Source organism: Camelus dromedarius, chromosome 34 (assembly GCF_036321535.1).
Source record: "Camelus dromedarius isolate mCamDro1 chromosome 34, mCamDro1.pat, whole genome shotgun sequence".
NCBI lineage: Eukaryota > Metazoa > Chordata > Mammalia > Artiodactyla > Camelidae > Camelus > Camelus dromedarius.
In genome coordinates, this window is record NC_087469.1 from 10,780,291 (window position 1) to 10,801,863 (window position 21,573).

The 21,573-nt window shown below is 35.2% G+C and overlaps 1 protein-coding gene across 3 annotated transcripts in view; it reads left to right on the forward strand.

Moving 5' to 3' along the window:
• The window catches only part of ARHGEF12 (Rho guanine nucleotide exchange factor 12), a 124,224-nt gene that overhangs the window by 48,250 nt on the left and 54,401 nt on the right, over positions 1-21,573 (forward strand). For 2 of the 3 annotated variants that reach the window (XM_010981315.3, XM_031443484.2), the window contains exons 2-6: positions 6,222-6,245; positions 7,535-7,620; positions 9,241-9,297; positions 20,311-20,409; positions 21,085-21,134. In XM_010981315.3, coding sequence (XP_010979617.2) covers positions 6,222-6,245; positions 7,535-7,620; positions 9,241-9,297; positions 20,311-20,409; positions 21,085-21,134 — 316 coding nt within the window. The remainder of the gene's footprint in view (positions 1-6,221; positions 6,246-7,534; positions 7,621-9,240; positions 9,298-20,310; positions 20,410-21,084; positions 21,135-21,573) is intronic. The other variant, XM_031443483.2, reaches the window with a different exon arrangement.

The following is a 21,573-nucleotide window of genomic DNA, read 5'->3' on the forward strand; positions in this document are numbered from 1 at the left end:
GAGATCTAAAGATTGTCATTTTGGGAAAAATGATATAAAACTTGAGCTAGCTGGTTTATATTCATATTAAAGTAATTTCAAAATTAAGTACTATGCTTCAGGTTATTTAAATAATTTGAAAAACCTGATTAACATCCAGGACGCAGAATGCCGTAATCATTCTTGATATTTTAAAGGAGATGAGGAAATAATGGACTTTTTTTTGCTAAGTGGCAGGTATGGTCAACATAATTTCACACACAAAAAAATCACTGACCTTACTTGCCAGGAAAATTAAAAGTTTTGGTTGTAACCTGATCTTTTTTCTTACTGTAGCATCTGGGAAGCTTGTTAACTTGAGTATTGATGTTAATTTTATATAATGTGACTTGGCAAGTTAAGCCTTTGGTTTCATCACTGGCTTTGAATTATGCATTTCTGTGGATTTTACTGACTTAAAAACATATTTGAATATTGTTAGTCTTTAAGTTTATTTTTCTTTTCTACTGAATTCGAAGTCATGCCACCAGAGTTCACATTTTATTTTTGTTCTTCCTTATAGCTAATAATAATTAAGTGGTTACTGTGTGCTAGGCAGTGCTTCTCACTGAATGCTTCTCATTTTCTAATTTGATCCTCAGAACAAACTTGTGAGGTAGGTACTAGTATTATTACTATTTTACAGATGATTCTTAGAGAGGTTAAGCAACTTGTCTAAGTTCAAGCACCTTTTAATGGTGAAACTAGAATATGAACCTAGTTATGTTTTTTACTGAGGAGTCCCTGAACTGAAGGCCTTGAGCTCCCGTGTAATTTTCATTGACTACATAATATTGGAGGAGTTTATTTTTGCACTGATGTTTATTATTATTTTATGAGGGTTGAGCCTTGGAATTATCTTCATTGTTATTTATTTTGCAGAGTTCTTTGTCTAGTAACTCCTCACTAGAGTGATTTTTCCTCTGCATTTTCACATCACTGAAATCAGGATGTATCTACAATGGAATTTTTGAGAATTCTAAATTTAGTAGTTAACATTGTTTGGCTGCTAATAAAAGCTTGATCACTATCCAATGTAAGTAAAATTTCGTCAACTTCCTCCCCTTCATTTCAGTCATCCCTTATTAAGAACCATCTCAACTCCCAAATTCTTCATCATAACTAAACCCAGGGGGAAAAGAATCTAAAATCTTGGAGATTAGAGGGTAGGAATTAAGGCTTGAGTGTGACATCTCTGTTTCTTCTTTCAGAATACTTCTCACTGGAGTAGTATCAAAAGGTTAGCTTTTTTCTCACCAAAATCAATAAAAAGGAAAATATAATTTCTAGTAGACTATTATAAATAAATATGTGATAGCATAAAACTTTGGCATTCCTATGTAATTTTTCTTTGTAATCCAGAAGTTTTATTTAACAATCTTTAAAGTCCTAAGTTTTAAAATCTTAAAAACAATTATAAAATCATGTGTGTGTATATATTGTAGAATAGTTTAACCTGGCTAAAAATGGAAGTTTTACTCCAATATACATTATTTATTAGGTTAAAGTTATCTAATTACCAAGTCACATTTCCCTCTACAGTGTGATAACATATTGGGAAGAGTATGAAAATAAAAATTAAATATTGGGGGAGGCCTCTATATATTGCTATTAGTGTTTTTATATATATGAACATATATATATATTTTATTGAGTTATAGTCAGTTTACAATGTTGTGTCAATTTCCAGTGTAGAGCACAATTTTTCAGTTATACATGAACATACATGTATTCTTTGTTGCATTCCTTTTCACTGTGAGCTACCACAAGATCTTGTATATATTTCCCTGTGCTATACAGTATAATCTTGTTTATCTATTGTACATATGCCTGTCAGTATCTACAGATTTCGAACTCCCAGTCTGTCCCTTCCCACCCTCCTCCCCACTGGCAACCACAAGTTTGTGTTCTATGTCTGAGTCTGTTTCTGTTTTGTATTTATGTTCATTTGTCTTTTCCTTCCTTCCTTCCTTCCTTCCTTCCACATATGAGCGATCTTATATGGTATTTTTCTTTCTTTTTCTGGCTTACTTCACTTAGAATGACATTCTCCAGGGACATCCTTGTTGCTGCAAATGGCATTATGTTGTCATTTTTATGGCTGAATAGTATTCCGTTGTATAAATATACCACATCTTGTTTATCCAGTCCTCTGTTGATGGACATTTAGGTTGCTTCCATGTCTTGGCTATTGTAAATAGCGCTGCCATGAACACTGGGGTGCAGGTGTCATTTTGAAGTAGGATTCCTTCTGGATATATGCCCAGGAGCGGGATTACTGGGACATATGGTAAGTCTATTCCTAGTCTTTTGAGGAATCTCCATACTGTTTTCCACAGTGGTTGTACCAAACTGCATTCCTACCAGCAGTGTAGGAGGGTTCCCTTTTCTCCACAGCCTCTCCAGCATTTGTCATCTGTGGACTTTTGAGTGATGGCCATTCTGATTGGTGTGAGATGATACCTTATCATAGTTTTGATTTGCATTTCTCGGATAATTAGTGATATTGAACATTTTTTCATGTGCCTATTGATCATTTGTATTTCTCCCTTGGAGAATTGCTTGTTTAGGTCTTCTGCCTGTTTTTGGATAGGGTTGTTTTTTCTTATTAAGTCATATGAGCTGCTTATATATTCTGGAGATCAAGCCTTTGTCAGTTTCATCTTTTGCAAAAATTTTCTCCCATTCTGTAGGTTGTCATTTTGTTTTGTTTATGGTTTCCTTTGCTGTGCAGAAGCGTGTAAGTTGCATTAGGTCCCATTTGTTTATTCTTGCTTTTATTTCTATTTCTTGGGTAGACTGTCCTAGGAGAACAATTTTGAGATGTATGTCAGATAATGTTTTGCCTATGTTTTCTTCTAGGAGGTTTATTGTATCTTGTCTTATGCTTAAGTCTTTGATCCATTTTAAGTTTATTTTTGTGTATGGCGTAAGGGAGTGTTCTAGCTTCATTGATTTACATTCTGCTGTCCAGTTTTCCCAACACCACTTGCTGAAGAGACGGTCTTTATTCCATTGTAAGTTCTTGCCTCCTTCGTCGAAGATTAGTTGACCAAAAGTTTGTGGGTTCATTTCTGGGCTCTCTATTCTGTTCCTTTGGTCCATATGTCTGTTTTTGTACCAATACCATGCTATTTTATTATTGTAGCTCTATAGTATTGTATGACGTCTGGGGGTAGGGGGTTTCCTCCAGCCTCTTTCTTTTCCTTCAGTAATGCTTTGGCAATTCTAGGTCTTTTGTGGTTCCATATAAATTTTATTATAATTTGTTCCAGTTCTGTGAAATATGTCCTGGGTAATTTGATAGGGATTGCGTTAAATCTGTAGATTGCCTTGGGCAGTGTGACCATTTTAACAATATTGATTCTTCCAATCCAGAAGCGTGGGGTATCATTCCATTTTTTAAGTCTCCTATAATTTCCTTAATCAATGTTTTATAGTTCTCCATGTATAAGTCTTTCACCTCCTTGCTTAGATTTATTCCTAGGTATTTTATGCTATTGTTTTAATATTACAGCTCAGAATTAACAAGAAAAAGGCATCCTGAGTCAAGTGAATGAATGTGATATGACATTTAAGGCCCTTGGTTAGAATTTTTGGCATACAAGTATGCTTAGTATAGGTCATCAAAAATAAGAGCATCTAGTCACCTTATCCGAATGGCTCAAATTTCTAATAACCTTTTCCTTTAGTTATTATGGTTTTTCATATTGGTGCTTTGACTTTGTCTTATATCTAGAAAAATACATATACACACATATACATGCACCCAAACATGTTCATTGTTGTCTAAAATGTTCAAATCATCAGTATGATATTTTCAAAAGCCAGGCATGTTTGATAAATTAGGCACATGTAACATTATGTCAGCATTCAAATACAGCTGTTCTTTGTAAATATCTAACGAAAGATTTTCACAATTTTATGATTGGACAACACAATGGACAGGGACTTGAAAATAGAGGATTTTGTGCACTAGAATTGTTTCATCAATCTGTGTTGGGTTACTCTGTTGCTAAGAATATGTCCTCTTCTTAGCCTTTAGACCTGCCTTTCTGTAGCAGTCGATGGTATTATCTCTTCATTGGTTACCAGGTTTCTGATTTATCTTCTTAATCTCCTTCCTTGGCTGTCATAACCATTCCCAGTTGTTCAGAAGCTTGTTTTCTTTTCCCCAGGGTTTGACACTTGGTGTTTCTCTTTACATTTCAGTGGCCATCAATAGGTTGGTGATTCAAATCTACAATTCTAGCCCCAGGTTTTTCTGTGGGGTTCTAACTTTATTTCCTGTTAGCTGATTACATCTGCATCTCAAATTCCAGCAGGTGGTAGGGATTTTATAAAACTATGAGATTCTTCTCTTGGTGATTTTTCTTAGCTGAAGTAGAAGGAAAAATGAAATAGCCATTGTTGGCATTATTACATACATATGCAACTGCACATACAGATATACATATATATTTGTTTGTTTTACCATGTACTTTAACATGGAATTTATTGATTCGAGAAAAAGTGCTGCGATTTAAAGGTTTTTTGATAAAAGTTCTTTGTACTTTATGAATGTAGTAAGTCAGTTATGATAAGCCAGTTGTACTGTAGGGTGGTCCTTGTTCTTCATCTTCTCATTCCATCTTTGTCATCTTCTTTCCTCTCCTTTTCCATTCTCTTGGATGAGAAAATAGCTCAGGAAACTGGTTTACAATCAGTAGTCTGGGAACTTCCTGGATTCTTTACCAACATCTCTCTGGATGATGCAGTTCCTGACGCAAGCAGCATTGTTTTGGGGTAGGAGTTTTTATATTGGCTGTCAGGCCAAGTGGCTAAGGTTGCTAACTGCAGGTTGGGAATTCTTTTCTGCCAACTTTTATGTTCATCTTTAAATTTAAATCCCATTCCTTCCCACCTCCCCCAACAAGTAAGGGTGGACTGCTTAGGAACTCTTATTTCTGAAGATTTGGTAATCTTTTGTAATCACTATATGCTCTAGAGCAATGTCCTCTCGATTCTCCCAGAACCCCCCTTTCATTGTTACCCCTAACTTGTTTATAAGTTAATGTCCTATTACTTACTAGGGAAGTTTTTAGATTCTTGGTTTTTTTCTTTGACTCAATTTTGACTTATATAGGAGTTAAAGGGAATTGTAATTCAACTTATACTTTAGACTAAGGGTTTGTTTGTTTGTTTTTAACTAAACTACTGCATGCCAAATAAAATAGTCATTCAGGTATTATTGTTTTATGTTTCTTTCTTACTATCCTTGCTAATAGTCTTTTTTAAAAAATCAATTTTACTGATATTCTTAATAAGCCCTGTTCTTATTACCTAGACTGTGTAATCTTTACATAAAATATAGGTTGAGATAATTTCCAAAAAGGACAGAAATGAGAAGAGCAATGGGAAGAAATTTGAAAACACTCTTTTAGACTTAGGTTAGCATTTACATATAGAATCAAACTCTTATCAAGAAGCCGCCAGTAATATTTCTTTAAAAAAGAGACAACCAGGAGGAAAAATTGTAGTTCTTTTAGCTTACAGAACTGAAAAAAAGAAAAGAGTACCCTTTGTTTTCTACTTTTGGAACATTTTTAATAACTGATAGTACTGCACTGGTAATTTTTTCTAGATTTCTGTTGTTAAACCTAAACATAAATAATTGAGGACCATGATTTGATCATGACCAAAGCGTAGACACAGACCAATAGAGCTGTAGTCAGCACTGAGGTATTTTGGATAGAGAGACGTGATGAGCAGGAAGGAACTTTTCTTGCTACGGAAACTAAATATAATATTTTAATGGTAAAATATTTCTCTTTGCTTCAGTTTTTTTAAAAATCTGTAAAATGGAAATAATATCTTCATAGTTATTTTTTAGGGTTAAATGAGATAATACATGTGAACAGTTTAGAATAGTGCTTAGCATCTACTAAGCCCTCAATAGATGTAGCTATTGCTATTATTTTTCAGATTTTTAAAAAGAGAACCCGTACTCAGGGACAGCCGATGGTAAATGCACCTGCAATTTGAGCTTTAACAAAGTAGTTAAGATACTACAAATAGTATCCAGTTCCACCTGTTTGTTGAATCTTGCTTTAAGAACGCTTAAGATTTAAATCCCTTATTCTGGTTGTAGAATGAATAAATTTAATAACAGTCTTACAAGTGAAGTAACTACATCTTTTCTTTTTGTTTTTTCTTTGTTTTAGGTTTCCCCTCAAAAAACCTATAAGGTAAGTTGTTCAGTTACATTTCATGTGTTTGGGTTAAATTTTACCTAGAAGCATTCCTTTGAAATTATGGTGCATTTTTGTGGTTTTGAAAACATGGATTTACGTAGTTTAAAATTTCAAAATGCTTTACAAATTTAAAATATAACAGGTGTTGCATATTTTTTCTGGAAGACAACATTATTTTGATAACATTTTCAATGTTTTTAATATAAGCATTTTAAAAGTTTGTTCAAATTGATACTTAAGGTTACTCCCTATGAAGAGATTTAATTTTAAAATCTATTGTGACTGTTTTCAGTTGTGAGTAGCTTGGGAAGTATAAATGGATTGCCAGTTTTTGACGTGTTTTATCATATGGGCAACTGTAACTGCCTTTAATTTAGTTAATGAACTTTGGCAAAATAGATCAGTCTTAATTACCCTAAGACAGTAAAGGGAAAAGTCCAAAATGTCCAAATATGTCTGTGCTTGTATCCATATTTCCATATTTATTCATTGCCCGGGATTAAGTGCCTCTTCCTCAGTACTTGTTCTTCAACATCTCTTCACTCTCCCATCTTGATTGTCATAAATATTATTTAAAAGGTAGGTAGTGTGTCATTCCTAATTATGAGAGTATTTTTATCATTTGTAGTGATGGCATAGTGCAGAATACCAATGTTAATCTTGGCATTTTAGTTAATAAGTAGTGTATGTGTTATAGTAGTGGTCTTATTTGCTACCCAGCCATTATCTGATCAGTGTCATTGAGTAGGCTATAGGAAAAATAATAATTCTAGTGTCACCCAGGCCTTGCAGAGATTTCTGTGTCAAGAACCATAGGCAGGCGTTAAGTGAGGCTTGCCTAAGGTTTTTTTTTTTTAATGTTCTCATCCATGCTGTATTTTATTTACCCAGTGATTTTTTACCTGACCATACTATATACATAGGGTTGGGTAATATGTTTAATTACTTTTAGGTACTGTTTTCTTTTCTGTTAAATGGAAATAATAGTGATTAACCTGTGAAAAAAACCACTAAAAGAATTTAAGCAGTTATTTCTAAGAATAAAATAGACTTTTTACTAAACAGTAGTCATTATTTTTAAGCGCTTTTTATTACCATGTAAATAGCGAAGACTGAATTTTAAAACTTCATGAAAAAATATAAAGAGGTTTATGAGACTGTGTAAGGTAAACTGACTTCTTGGTTTCTCTGTATAAGACACACTTGGGATTTTAAAGTTTTTTAAAGTTTTTATTCAAATAATTTTCTTGTAGTAAAAATTTAATTGCTTTTATTTAATTTAGGCATGGAAGTATTTTGAACCGAGAGTCACCAACAGATAAGAAGCAGAAAGTTGAACGCAGTGCATCACATGATTTTGATCCCACAGGTAAAAACACTGTTCTTTCAAAGAATATTCAGAGTAGTGAAATTCAGAATGAGAAACCTTAAGCTTCGTAACTAACTACCTGAAACACCTAGGAGAAGCTACCTGCGTTTGATCTGTTTAAGACTCGTTCCTCTTCAGTTACGAAATATAAAACCTTTGCATTCAGGAGGAATACAAACATTTTTTAACTTTCGACACCATCAGTTCCACCATAGAAGCATCATTGTAGATTATATTATATTTAAAAATAATGATGGTAATAGAAATAGTTATTATATCATAATTGGAGAGTTTGGTCAGACCAAGGATTTACTAGTAAGATAAATCCCAGGTATGAACAGTAGTATGTTTATAAAATCAAGGTTATAACAGCTACAAATTTCTGTAGTCATTTAAAAATTCACATATGAACATGATAAATTGTAATATTAAATAAAGTAAATTAATGATCATTTCATTTTAGAGTAAGCAAATTAATAGAAATCCCTTTTTCTTCAGTCAAAAAGTATTCTAAACTCAAAGAGCTGTCTTTCAACCTCAGTGATGTTGATCTTTCCTAGAGTTTTCATGCTAGCAGACTTTTGACTGTTTATATTCTTAATTTTATAGCTTGAACCTCTTGTAATATAAAGGCTTTTGTTTTCTCCTTGTAAAGTCACTCAGTTTCTAATTTATAACAGTTGCTTGATAATTTTGCTTTTGTCATTTGATACTTGTTCTTTGTACACATACTATTTTATTCAGCTGTGTGTTCCTATGACACAAGATAAGTAAATGCTAAGGTCTCAGATACATAAATATAATGTATCTATTTTTAGATATTTTCACTTAGAAATAAAATTTTTAATTTTTAATAGAGTATATTTATATTTGTATCTAATTAAGATATTTCATACATTTAGTATAAACTGCTAATTTATTTTGAAGAAATATTGTAAGTACTATCTAGGAAGGGAAGAATGGGAAGTGAATAGCTACTAAATTATCTGCATCTTGGGTGGTAGGTTAAAAATGAAATCCCAATCATCAATTTAGGAGGTTTTGGTGGTGGGAGTATGTAATATGTAACTTCTCGATCTCCATTAAGAAATAATTCTTTGTTTCTGACACCTAGTGTTGGTGTTATGGCACTCAGAGGCTTTCATTTAAATGATTAGTTACTGTCTTGACAACTAGGGTCACGAGTTTCTGCCCTGTGTTCATAGAAGCATTATAGTCTTGTTAGATTGACTTATTCTGTATTCTTCATCTGTGATGGGCCCATCTCCAAAGACTAAAGATTTAGCAAAGTAGTATTCAGTGCTTCCTAATGAGATTATTTCAGCTTTTAGTCCTTTTGTCATCTCTACAATTGTGAAATGATATATTTTGTAGACTTTTCATGTGTTGTTTTGTTGGAACATATTTATATTGCACTGTCTTTTCTTCAGTAAATCTAAAATATGTCATTACCTATGCTGTTCATGACTGTTCTAAGTGCTATCACCTGTGAGGTTCATACTTTGTGTTTGCACGATTTAACTTGATCATGATTCATTCTTTTTTCCCCCATGAATTTTTCCCCTTACATTGGTCTCCATATTTTCTATATCTCTCTCCTTTTCTCCCACTCCTGTGCAGATAGCTCCTCCAAGAAGACAAAGTCTAGTTCAGAGGAGAGTAGATCCGAGATATATGGTAAGCTAACGTAGCCAATTCAGCCTTGCACCTTTGGAGCTTGCTTCATGCTGTTTTTTTTTTTTTTTTCTTTTTTTAATAACTGCAGTCTTCCTTGTATCTGCTCTGCATGGCATGATCTACTGCAGGGAAAGGGAACCTGGGATTTTAATTTGGCTGTGATGTGGAAGCTTAAGGTTGCTAGAAACTAACATTGTAGAGTAAGAACAGGCACATTACCCATCTCCTCTTTCATCTTTTTTATGTTAGGAAAGTGATTATCTCAAATATATTTGGGTCAAGTTTCTCCAAATAACATGGATAAGCTTTGAATTCTTGGCATTTTCTTCCCGTGTCCTATTTGCAGAGTTTGGATCATGTAGAATTTCATCAATCCTATCAGTATTTTTCTCTAAGTGTAGTAATGGTATAGTTTAGGTATGTTAGCATTTCTTTGGAATTTTTGTTTTATTTTTTATTTGTTTCTTTATTTTTAATTGCCTCAACAGCTGGAAATGCTGTTCTTATATAGTTTATCTACAACAGCAAGAATAACTTAAGTATTTTATTTTTGTAGCTTGAAGAATTTGTCTCTGCCTTTTGTAAGTTTCCCCAAAGCTTATTCTGAAAGCGAAAATTTCAAAACGGCAGCATTAAAAATAATCTTCACTAACAGCAGGTTTAACCTGAATGATCAAGTTTTGCAACTGATGATTGAAACACTAATATTTCCAGACTGTGTCCTGTCTTCTGAAGATGATATAAACCATGTTTGTAAAGTTTGGACATATTTTTCCTTTTCCTTTGCATACTTTTTACCTGGCCTCTTTTCTTGTTTTGGCATCTAATTAGTTTTTTGAGAAAAGTGAATAGGAGAAGCCCTACCTGCAACCAAGACTTTAAAAATAATCTCTGAAAGACTAATTTATAAAGTTATTTCTTTTAAAGAAGTTTCCAAATTTGGCCTCAAAGGAAAACCGGGTCTTCTCTAATGGAGCCAAAAGTCTAGCAAGTGGAAGTTTCCCAGGTGTAGCTCTTTCCTAGCTTGATATATATACATGAAAAGAAAAAAAAAAATCTGAAAACGCCCCTCCTCCCTTTTAAGATATTTTATAATTTATGTCTCCTGACACTTGAACCCATAATATCAGGTACTGTTTAGTTTTATGAAGCCTCAGTGTTTGGTTATAAAATCAGTTAATAACCTGTGTGAGATACATACAGTTCTTTGCGTGGGTTTATGAAATCAGTGCTTTTTCTATGTAGTTGAACGTTTTACAGTAATTCAATAGGAAATGTTTACAGCATGCCATGTGGGCATGTCAAGTTCATGCTTTCTCCTCCCTCCAAAGTATTTGGCTCCTCATAAGTAAGGAATAACTTCAGAATTTCTTGAGACTCTGTCCTTCTGTTCTATTATAAAGAGCTTCCTATGGTTTATTCTCTCCTTGGGAATGTGAAAACTATCTTTGTAGCTCCATTCTTTTCTAATAACCTTTGCAAGGTTGTAATTTCATCTCCCCCACCATTTTTCAAGATCTGTGTTATGTATGTAAAAGCTTAGCGTTTGCTTTGTATGAGACTAACAATTTAAGAATCTATGACTGGAAATATTATACTAATATTTTTCTTACCAGTAATAGGAATATTAACACTAGTTTAGATACACCATTGGCTTGATAGTAATAGAAACATTTTTAAGTGGTTATGGGGAGGTAAGGTATAGCTTCTCTGTGTTTGTTTCTTGAGAACCCTTGAAATACCTTTTTTGGAAGGAACTGAGCCATGAGTTCTCAAAAAGCACTTTAGAGAGAGATGAGTTGATCAGAACGAAGTTAGCACGTTAATTTAAATCTCTTTGACGTTACAAATATTTTATCATCTGTACGAATAGACTTCTTCAGACTGTGTGCAGTTAGCATGGATGAAGAGGAATCTCTGGAGAGTGAAGGAAAGCTTGGAAATACTGGAATATGACTGAGTAGAATCATAGTAACTGGTAACATGATTTTAGTGTAGAGTCTCTTAACAAGCCCACTTCTGAGTTTTGAGATTATACGTTGTCTTCTCTTGGGGTAAAATTTGTTAGCTAGATACTTAACACAAATGATAGTCATTCAATTACAAATTATTTATTTTAAACTTTCGCAGCCATTTTAAAAATCCATTTTGGGAGATAGATTTACTTTGCTCATTTTAAAAGGAAACCAAATGTTTGTTTTGTATTCACCTCTTTTATTAAGTTTCTGCCCAACGCAGTAGGTCAGTATTTGTTCCTTTTCCTCTTATTTTCCCCTCTGTACCTTTTGGAGTCTGTTGACCATGTACAGATAAATTTTCTGATCTGCAATTTTAATGATACTTAATTTTCTCTTTTTCCTTATTAATATTTTAATGGAGAAATTTTGTGGAGGGTTGAGGACTATGAGAGATTTACCAAGGGGATTTTGAGTTAGATTACAACTTCCTAACTTCTGTCTTGGTTTCATGAAGAGAATTTAGCTGATGGTATTAGGTACAAGAAAATAAGCCATGTCTTTTTCATATTGTCTTGGTGTGCTGGGGCTGCTATAACAAAATACCAGAAATTGGGCTTAAACAACAGAAATTTATTTTCTCATAGTTTTGGAGGCTAGAGGTATGAGATCAGGCTGCCAGCGTTGGTTGGGTGCTGGTGAGAGCTCTTCTCCTGGCTTAAAGGCGGCCACCTTCTTGCTTTGTGCTCACACGGTCTTTCCCTTAGTGCAGGCATGTGTAGTGCAGGGGAGAGAGAACAAGTTCTCTGGTGTTTCGTAAGGATACTAATCCCATCATGGGGGCCTCACTCCCATGACCTCATCTAACCCTAATTCCTCCCCTGCCCCACCTCCCTGCAAAGACCTTGTCTCCAAACACCATCACATTAGGCATTAGGGCCCAACATATGAATTTTAGCGGGGAGGAGTGACACAGACATTCAGTCTATAACAGAAGTGAATTGTTAGTAGTTGAAATATCATGGTTTGGATACTTCAGAGTGAATTTTTTTAATTCATTTTTTTTTCTTATTCAAGCTTCTCATATCTGTAAAAAAGAAACGTTCTTGGTTTCATTTTCACTCCCACCAAGTTATTATTCTCTCTGTTTTTTTCTTCAACCTTGCAAAGAGCATTCTACAACATGAACCTTTTGTGTCCTCACAAGTCATTCACTTCTTTATCACTTAAAATCTGACTTCTGAACATGTACTATCTGGAAGGTGAGTCATAATATCCAACTTGAACATCTATGAACTTTTTCTCCATTCTCACCTTCCCTCTGAACCATTAGGCAATGCTGATGCCCTTTCTTTGGTTTCTATAATATTATATCAACCTGTTTCATTTTCCTTTGTAATTGTTTTGTCTTTTCTGTACTTGAGTGCTTTTTCCTTCTTATAAAGGTAGGCATGACCCAAATTTCTGTCCCTTTTCTCTCTCCCTATTTCCAGTCTTATATTTTTAACTGTTTGCTGAATACTTTCACTCTAGATATCAAATTCAAATGACCAGTCTGGAATTTATCATTGTTAACTATGACTAGACATCAATCCTTCTCCTTGATTTCCTGGATTCTTTTTACAGCACTGTTGTTCTTCCATTTACTTAGTCTTATTTTCTTAAATTTATCTTTGACTTCTCCCTTTCCCTTGTCCTCTGTCATCAACTGTTTGCCAGATCTCATTGATTCTACCATCACATTATTTTTTATCTCTTACTCTTAGTTCCATCTCCACTGCTTTGTTCAGTTCTTCATCATGCCATTGGACATTTTAATAGACTCATAACTTACTTTCACTTTGATTGCACATTGATTCACTTCCTTTTCTCCATCCTATTGTATTCTGTCAGATTAATATTTCTAAAGTAAGGATTTGGTCATTCACTTGTTAGGAAAGTAGAATAGTTTTTAAGATATATCATGATTTGTCTCCAATTCATCATTCTGACTCTCCTCCACATTTTCATTTCCCAAAGATGGCTTGGTATTCTTTTTTTTTTTTTTAAGTATAGTCAGTTTACAGTGTTGTGTCAATTTCTGGTGTACAGCATAATGTTTCAGTCATACATATGTATACATACATATATTTGTTTTCATATTCTTTTTCATTATAAGTTACTACAAGATATTGAATATAATTCCCAGTGCTCTACAGTAGAAACTTGTTTATCTGTTTTTATATATTAGTTAATATCTGCAAATCTCAAACTCCCTATTTATCCCTTCCCACTTCATTCCTCCCCTGGTAACCATAAGTTTGTTTTCTATGTCTGTGAGTCTGTTTCTGTTTTGTATTTATGGTCATTTGTCTTTTTTTTAGATTCCACATATAAGTGATATCATATGGTATTTTTTTTCTCTTTCTGGCTTACTTCAGTTAGAATGACGATCTTCATATCCATCCTGTTGCAGCAAGTGGCATTATTTTATTTTTTATGGCTGAGTAGTATTCCATTGTATAAATATACCACAACTTCTTTATCCAGTCATCTGTCAGTGGACTTTTAGGTAGCTTCCATGTCTTGACTATTGTAAATAGTGCTGCTGTAAACATTGGGGTGTATGTACCTTTTTGAATTAGAGTTTCCTCCGAATATATGGCCCGGAGTGGAATTGCTGGGTCATATGGTAAATCTATTTATAATTTTTTGAAGAATCTGCATACTGTTTTCCATAACAGCTGCACCAAACTACATTCCTACCAACAGTGTAGGAAGGCTCCCCTTTCTCCACACCCTCTCCAGCATTTATTGTTTGTGGACTTTTGAATGATGGCCATTCTGACTGGTGTGAGGTGATACCTCATTGTAGTTTTGATTTGCATTTCTCTGATAATTAGCGATATTGAGCATTTTTTTCATGTGCTTGCTGACAATTTGTATGTCTTCATTGGAGAATTACTTATTTAGATCTTCTGCCCATTTTTGGATTGGCTTGTTTGTTTTTTATTATTATATGAACTGTTTATATATTCTGGAAATTAAGTCCTTCTCAGTCTCACCTTTTGCAAATATTTTCTCCCATTGCATAGGTTCTTTTTGTCTTACTTATGGTTTCCTTTGCTGTGCAAAAGCTTGTAGTGGCTCAGTGTTCTTTCTAGGCTCATGGCATTCCTGTTGTTATCTCCTGAAGCTCCCCGTTAGTCTCCTCCCCCTCCTTCAAGGCCAAGTTCAAATACTGCCTTCTTCACAGGGCTTTCCTAGGGTTACTCAGCCACTTTTGTTGTCTAAACTTTGACATCCTGCTTTGTATCTAGTTATTTGTGTTTATATTCATCTTTACATCTCCCATAATGCCTGACACACTGGAGTCCCTCATTAAGTGAATTTGAATGAGTGGTTGTTGAGAGTGGGATGAAATATTTTAGTAAAGAGAATTGATGGACTAAAATGTTGATTCAGCTTAATTGGATTTTTCTTTTCTTCTGAAAAATGTTAAGGTGGAAGAAAATGTAACTTGGAAAAGATACTTACTGCTGTTTGTAGTCTAAAAGAATGAAATCGGCATACTTGGAACTTCAGACTCCTCTTGCTGGCAGCATTGTGCATTTAGAATCAAGAAGCTTCTTAATCAAAGGATTATCTGAGGTCTCACTCATAAAACATGTATGTTTGGCAGCAGTTTAAAAATGAGCTGTTTTTATGAGGTTGCACATGGTCTTTCTCCACACCCTTCCCTAAAGCTAATTCTTAAGAGGTGAGACTTAGAGTAAGTTTACTCATGTAATAAAATCAAAGGTGAAGAAAGACTGATGTGCTTTCCCTTAAGTTAATGCAGTGTGGAAGGTTTAGCCTGTTGCCTTGCATATTTAACACTGTATTTTCACTGATTTCCTCTTTGGCAATGTAGTTGTTGCATTTTTCGAGGAATGTATTTTAGTGAAACTTGAGAATACTTTCTCACCTTTTTCAGAATACCTTAAAGACTTTTTCCCCTCCCAACTCAAGAGCGTTACAAAGACTTAATTTTTTTTCACTTTTAAAATACAATCCTTGGTAATTATCTTTTGAAGAAGAACAATCTTTTTACGTTGGTTTCAAATGCCACATTGGGAAGGAGGATCGAGATGGTGTAAAAGAGGATGTGGAACTTACCTCCACCCACAGACACATCGAAAATGTATCTACATGTGGAGCAATTCTCATGGAAAGCTAACTGGAAACAGGTAGAAAACTCCTTTGCCAACAAGGCTTCAAGAAAGATTCCTAGGTAATCAGGAAGAAAAGCATGAAGTTGGAACCTGTGCCCCCAGAGGGGGACTAAGAGGAAAAGGGAGATGGCATAGGCTGACACTCACCCTGTGGAATGAGCTGATTGAGCCACAGACTGGGCATCCCAGTACTGGGGTCCTGTGCGGTGGAGACAATTCCCCTTGTCTGCTTGGAGAACCAAAGGGAGAGATAGAAAGGCTGGAGGAGCCTTGACTCCACTTGTGAGGAGTGCATGGGTGCTGGCTTTCCACCAGGCTGGGCAGTGGAAGGTCTGCCCTAGCAGCTGCCACCTCATCATTCTCCCCCATCTGAGCTGGGTGAACACTCTAGCCCCTCTTACTCTGTGCCACAGTGTGGCACTGGATCTTGGGCAGCCAGGACCTAGGGAAAACTCAAGCTAGGAATGCAGCAGCGAACAGGGACCTGGGAAGTGGTCCAGGTTGGGGGGGGGGTGGCCATTGTTGGTGCTTACTCAAACAGTGCTGTAGAAGCAGCCAGACTTTTTTAAAAATCATTTTTCAGTTATATTAGATAAAATTGATATAATTTTACTGCACACGTAGCCAAAATAATCTTGAAAAAAAAGAACGAAGCTGGGGGAATCATGCTCCCTGACTTCAGACGATACTACAAAGTGATAGTAATCAAAACAGTATGGTACTGGCACAAAAGCAGCCCAGACTTCTGACAGCAATGCAGCCATTTGAACTCCCACAGCCAACATGTAGTGATCCCCAGTCCCGCCAAACGAACACTCCAGCCCTGCCCACTCCACGCCACAACATTGCACTAGATCTGGGATGACCACAACAGTGGAAAAGACTCACCCTCGGGCTGCATCTGAGTGGAATTGCGGATGCTTACACAGGCAGCACATCAGACCTCTGTAAGTGCACGAGCCCCACCTACTTCAGCACTCCCCTCCTTTGGGGCAAAAGTCCCAGTGTGGGGAGAAGGAAAAACACACACTTGGAGGGAACAGAGCCACCTCTAGCCTGACCCTCAGGGCTTCTGCTCCAGCAAGTTGAGAGCAGACCCTTCCTCTAACAAGGTGGCAACTGCTACTGAGCAGGGAGGAAGCCCTGCTTTACACCCTTTATAGGTTCTAGCTTCCCCTAAACCAGCTACAGCCCTTATTAAGTTGATAGTGGCCAGCACACCCTGAGGAAAGAAGCAACTGACATCTACATCAAATCCAGCCCTCATACCAAAGACATTGGGCACACACAGTCTACACTGGGATGCTCTGGCATAAAGACACCCCACCAGACCACAGTGGATAACTGTTTCACCTAAATTCATATAGACAGGGAAAGTTAAGTAAAATAAAAAGGCAGAGGAACTACTCTCAATTGAAAGAGTAAGAGAAAATCCTTGAAAAAATAAATAATGAAACAGAGATAATCAGTCTACCAGATAATGAATTCAGAAAGCTGGTAATAAAAATGCTAACTGAGTTAATGAAAGAGAATTGGTCTGTCTAGATATTTAGGGAAAGTTTACAAGAGGAGACGATTTGTTTCTTGAGAACTTCTTGGTGTCTCTCGTCTTCTAAATTTATCTATCACAATGAGTCCTGCTCTGTAAAATTTCCCAACTCTCTTCCTTCCCCATTGAAAACTAATTTGCTTGTCTGTTAAAACAAAACAAAACAAAATTTAGACAAAGACATAAATGAGGATTGGTCCTGTTAAGGAGTTTTACATTAATGATAGGAGTTCATTAACACAAAAGTATTTCTTAATTGATGGCATGGATAGATAAGTAATAAATTTCTGAGCAGGAAAATCCAAGGGCAACCCACCCCTAATCATAAAAAAATAATACCTAACATTTATGAGCCTGTAGTATTTGTAAGGCATTAAACTAAATACTTCAGGTACATTATATTCAAGTGAAATACACAAACATAGCAAACTCTCAGCCCCCACTGCTCCTCTCCCTCATTGTGTGTACAAGCACCCAATTCTCTATGGGGACCTGAAAAACATCTGCTTAAGAAGCATGGTGGCAAGAAACAAAGCAAAACAAAACAAAAAATAACAACAACCAAAAAACTGACAGTGGCTTAGCATGGCAAACACCAACACTAGAATCCTTTAATTCTAAAGTCAAAATACTTATTTTGAAATTTCAAATAACTGTAAAGGAGGTCATCGAATGTTTATGTTTCCAAAACTGGGCATGCATTTTAAAAGATTCCTGTGGAACACCATTTTCTTATTCTTGTATTGATTCTATTATGTACTGGAAATTTATAAAGAATGCCTCTTTCCTTGATTTTATGTATTCATACCTATTCTATTTAGAGTTTTTCCTAGTTACTTGAAGGAACATTAAACAAAAGAAAACAATTAAATTCTGGTAAGTTATCTTTCCTCTGCCCCCATTACAATTTCCTGTTATGAAGGAATGGCGAATTTGTGAATTCAAATACTGTTTAGTATTTAGTCGTCTCTAGAATTGACGTCTCACATGTTTTTTAATGTTGAAAATTAACTTTTTGAGGTCCAATTTTCATAAAGTAAGATGCACTCAGTTTAAGCGTACCGTTCAATGAGTCTTGACAAATGAATACATTTAGGTAACCGTCACTTTAATTAAGATATAGAACATTTCTATCACCCAAGAAAGTTCTTTCACGTCTCTTTGCATCATTCTTACCTCTCCTCCCAGTCTGGCCGCTAGGCAACCACTAATATGCTTTTTGTTGCTATAGTTTAGTTTTGCCTCATCTATGTTGGAATCATGTACTATGTACTCTCTTTTCTATCTGCCTTCTTTTCCTTAGCATGATGTTTCTGTGATTCATTCATGTTTGTTGAGTGTGTGAGTAGTTCCTATTTTTTTCCTTGCTAAGTAGTATTTTATTGTAATGTATATATCACCATTTGTTTATCCATGTCTGTTGGTCAACATTTGAGTTGTTTGTAGTTTTTGGCTCTTATGAACAAAACTGCTGTGAACATTTGTGTACCAGTCTTTGTATGGACATGAGTGTTCACTTCTCTTGGGAGTTAAATTGCTGGGTCATATGTAAATGTTTGTTTACCTTTATAAGAAATTTTGAAATTGTTTTCCAAAGTGTTTGTACTATTTTACACTCCCACCAGCAATGTATGAGAGTTTCAGTTTCTCCACATCCTTGCCTATACTTGGTATTATCAGTCTTTTTCTTTTTAGCCATTCCAGTTAGTGTATAGTGGTTCCTCATTGTAGTTTTAATTTGCATTTTCCTGATGACTGCAGATGTTGACCACTTTTGCGTGTATTTATTGGCTGTTGGTGTATTTTCCTTTGTGATGTGTTTATTCAAATCTTTTGTCCCTTTAAAATGTGTCTTCCATCATCAGATTGTAGACTTGTTTTTTTTAAAAAAAATGTATGTCTGAATACAAGTGCTTTATCAGATAATTTGTATTGAGAATATTTTCTTCCAGTCTGTGACTTGCTTTTTTATTTTCTTATCAGTGTCATTAGAAGAGCAGATATTTTAAATTTTGAGTTCATTTTGCCAGTTTTTTCTTCTATGATCAGTGCATTTTGTATCCTAAAAGTTCTCTGCCTGTCCTAAGGTCTTAAAGATTTTCTCCTGTGTTTTCTTATGAAAATCTTCAGCTTTTATGTTTAGGTCCATGATTTGCTCTAAGTTAATTTTTGTGTAGGGTTATGAATTAAGGTTCGAGGTTCATGTTTTCCATCCTGGGATCCAGTTATTGCAGTTTTTCATCTGTACTGATAGCAAGAAATACACTTATATATTCATTAATATGCAGTCTTTAGTATATCCTTTATTTTGTGCATCAGGCTTATTTAAAAGATCATGGCTCTTTGTACAAAAAAACTTCATTTTGAAGAAGTTTTTATATTCTAATCACCATTATATTTGTGTTATTTTACATTTTATATATTGATTTTTGGTGAAACGCTTAGATTCTGCAAAGCTGAAAGTATATATTAAGTCTTTGGCTAACACAGAATTGAGGATCTGATCGTGGCCTGTGATAAAACAGCTCTGGGCACTAGTCGGGGTTCTGTTCTGGGACACCCCTGTTCTTTGGTTGTGGTCTTTCTCTTACCTTGCCTTGACAATTTTTGTTTGCTGTTTAACTAGAAGGAAAACAAATTCTCTGTAGGAATCAGGTAAGTATATGAAAGAAATGAAAGAATTGGTTGTCTCACAGGTTCCTTATCTTTTCTATTTTTTCTCTTTTCATTTTTTCTATGAGCTGAAGTCTTTTTTTCCTTTGGACTTTTCCTTTTTTCCCTCCCTCTCAGGAGAAGAGCTGCAGGTGCTCTGTAAGCACCTCCTTTCTTTATATAGTCTGTTTTTCTGAGTATATTTTCTTGAGAGTGAGATTGGGCTTCTCTAGAGTTTACCCTGGGATGCTCCTAGCCTAACATCTCAAAATGTTTGATTATTGTCGGTTTAAACACAATTAGAGCACCAAAAACACAGGGAGGTGGGAGAGGATTTTATATTACAAATAAATTGCATAGATGTGAATGGACTTTCCATTTAACTGTCTCCTCTCTAATACTTCATCTTTTCCAGTCTGCCATAGCTGCTTTAATCTTGGAGCAAGTCTATGCTCTCTCTCCTGTGAGAAACCAATATATTTGACTGTTTGTTATATTCTTGTGTTTGTTTTGCTTATGGGGTTAGGGCTCTTATTATTTGTATGGGTTTCATGTGCTACCTTGTATTTCTCCAGATAGAATACAGTTCATTACTAATATGTAATTATTGTCTTTTTCTCTGTTTTCTCTTTCCTTCTCTCTTTCCCTTGCGGTCCTTGTGCAGGTCTTGTTCAGCGTTGTGTGATCATCCAGAAGGATGACAATGGATTTGGGCTGACGGTCAGTGGAGACAATCCAGTCTTCGTACAGTCTGTCAAAGAAGGCAAGGCATTTTCTAAAACAGTCTTGTCACTTGGGAGCAAATCGAGCATGAACAGAAAAGCTTAAATAATGTCTGTTACCGAGAATAAAATACTCACATGCATTACAGTTCTTATGGCCCAGTTGTGCTAGATCTGTATTTAGTGTTATAGGTGTGGGCACGAATTTACCCCCAGTTGATTTTCTTTTCTACTTTATAGAAAGAAAACAGTTCTTATATTGTTTTAAAAATCATATGACTCCCTGGTCATGATACTTTATGCATCACCACTTATAGGAGTTCATGGAATTTTATTTCTTCATGGCACCAGAGGTATTTGGGTAGAAGCAGATTAAAGAAATGATTGTAGGCTCAAAAAATCTGCCCCTTTCCCCAAGTGACAATAATAACTTATACTACTTTACTATACATCGAATACTTCCTTTATGTTGGGTGCTGTAATTTGAGGTAGATATTTTTAATCTCCATTTTACAGATGATACTGAGGCTTACAGTGAAAAAAAATAAAGTCAGTCCATGGTCATACAACTAGTGAGTGGCAGAGGCAGGAATGGACCAAAGTCTGTCTGACTTTACAGCCCACGTCTTTAACCATTTTGTTACACTGCCTCTCTTTCAAGAAGAATATCAGTGAATGTAAATGAATTACATTTTACAAATTAATTTCTCTTGTAGATGGAGCAGCCATGCGGGCTGGAGTACAGACAGGTGATCGGATCATCAAGGTAAGGAAAATTATTAGGGAATTTATGGTGGAATTAAGAACATATATTAGCCATTTTTTCACTTGAATTTTTATGATTTGTTGACTATAAAAACTTATTTCATTTACTTTAAAATTAACATTACCTTTTATGAAAAGCATGATAAAAGTTTGAATAGATGGAGTCATATACGTTCTTGGGTAGGAGAGTAACTCACTGTTGTAAAGATCATATTCCTCCAGATTAATCTCTTAGCAAGAAACTCTCATCAGAATATGTTAATAAATTTGGGGAAGTGTTCCATTCCTCTTCAAACTGCCACATGATTATTTTTTCTGAATAAACTTTGCAAAAGTATTATGTGTGTGGGTAAGTGTGAGAGTATATGGTGTGGATTAATTTGAAGCAAGTGACTCTAGTATAGGTATGGACCTGTCAGTGGAGCACAGTAGCAAGTCCA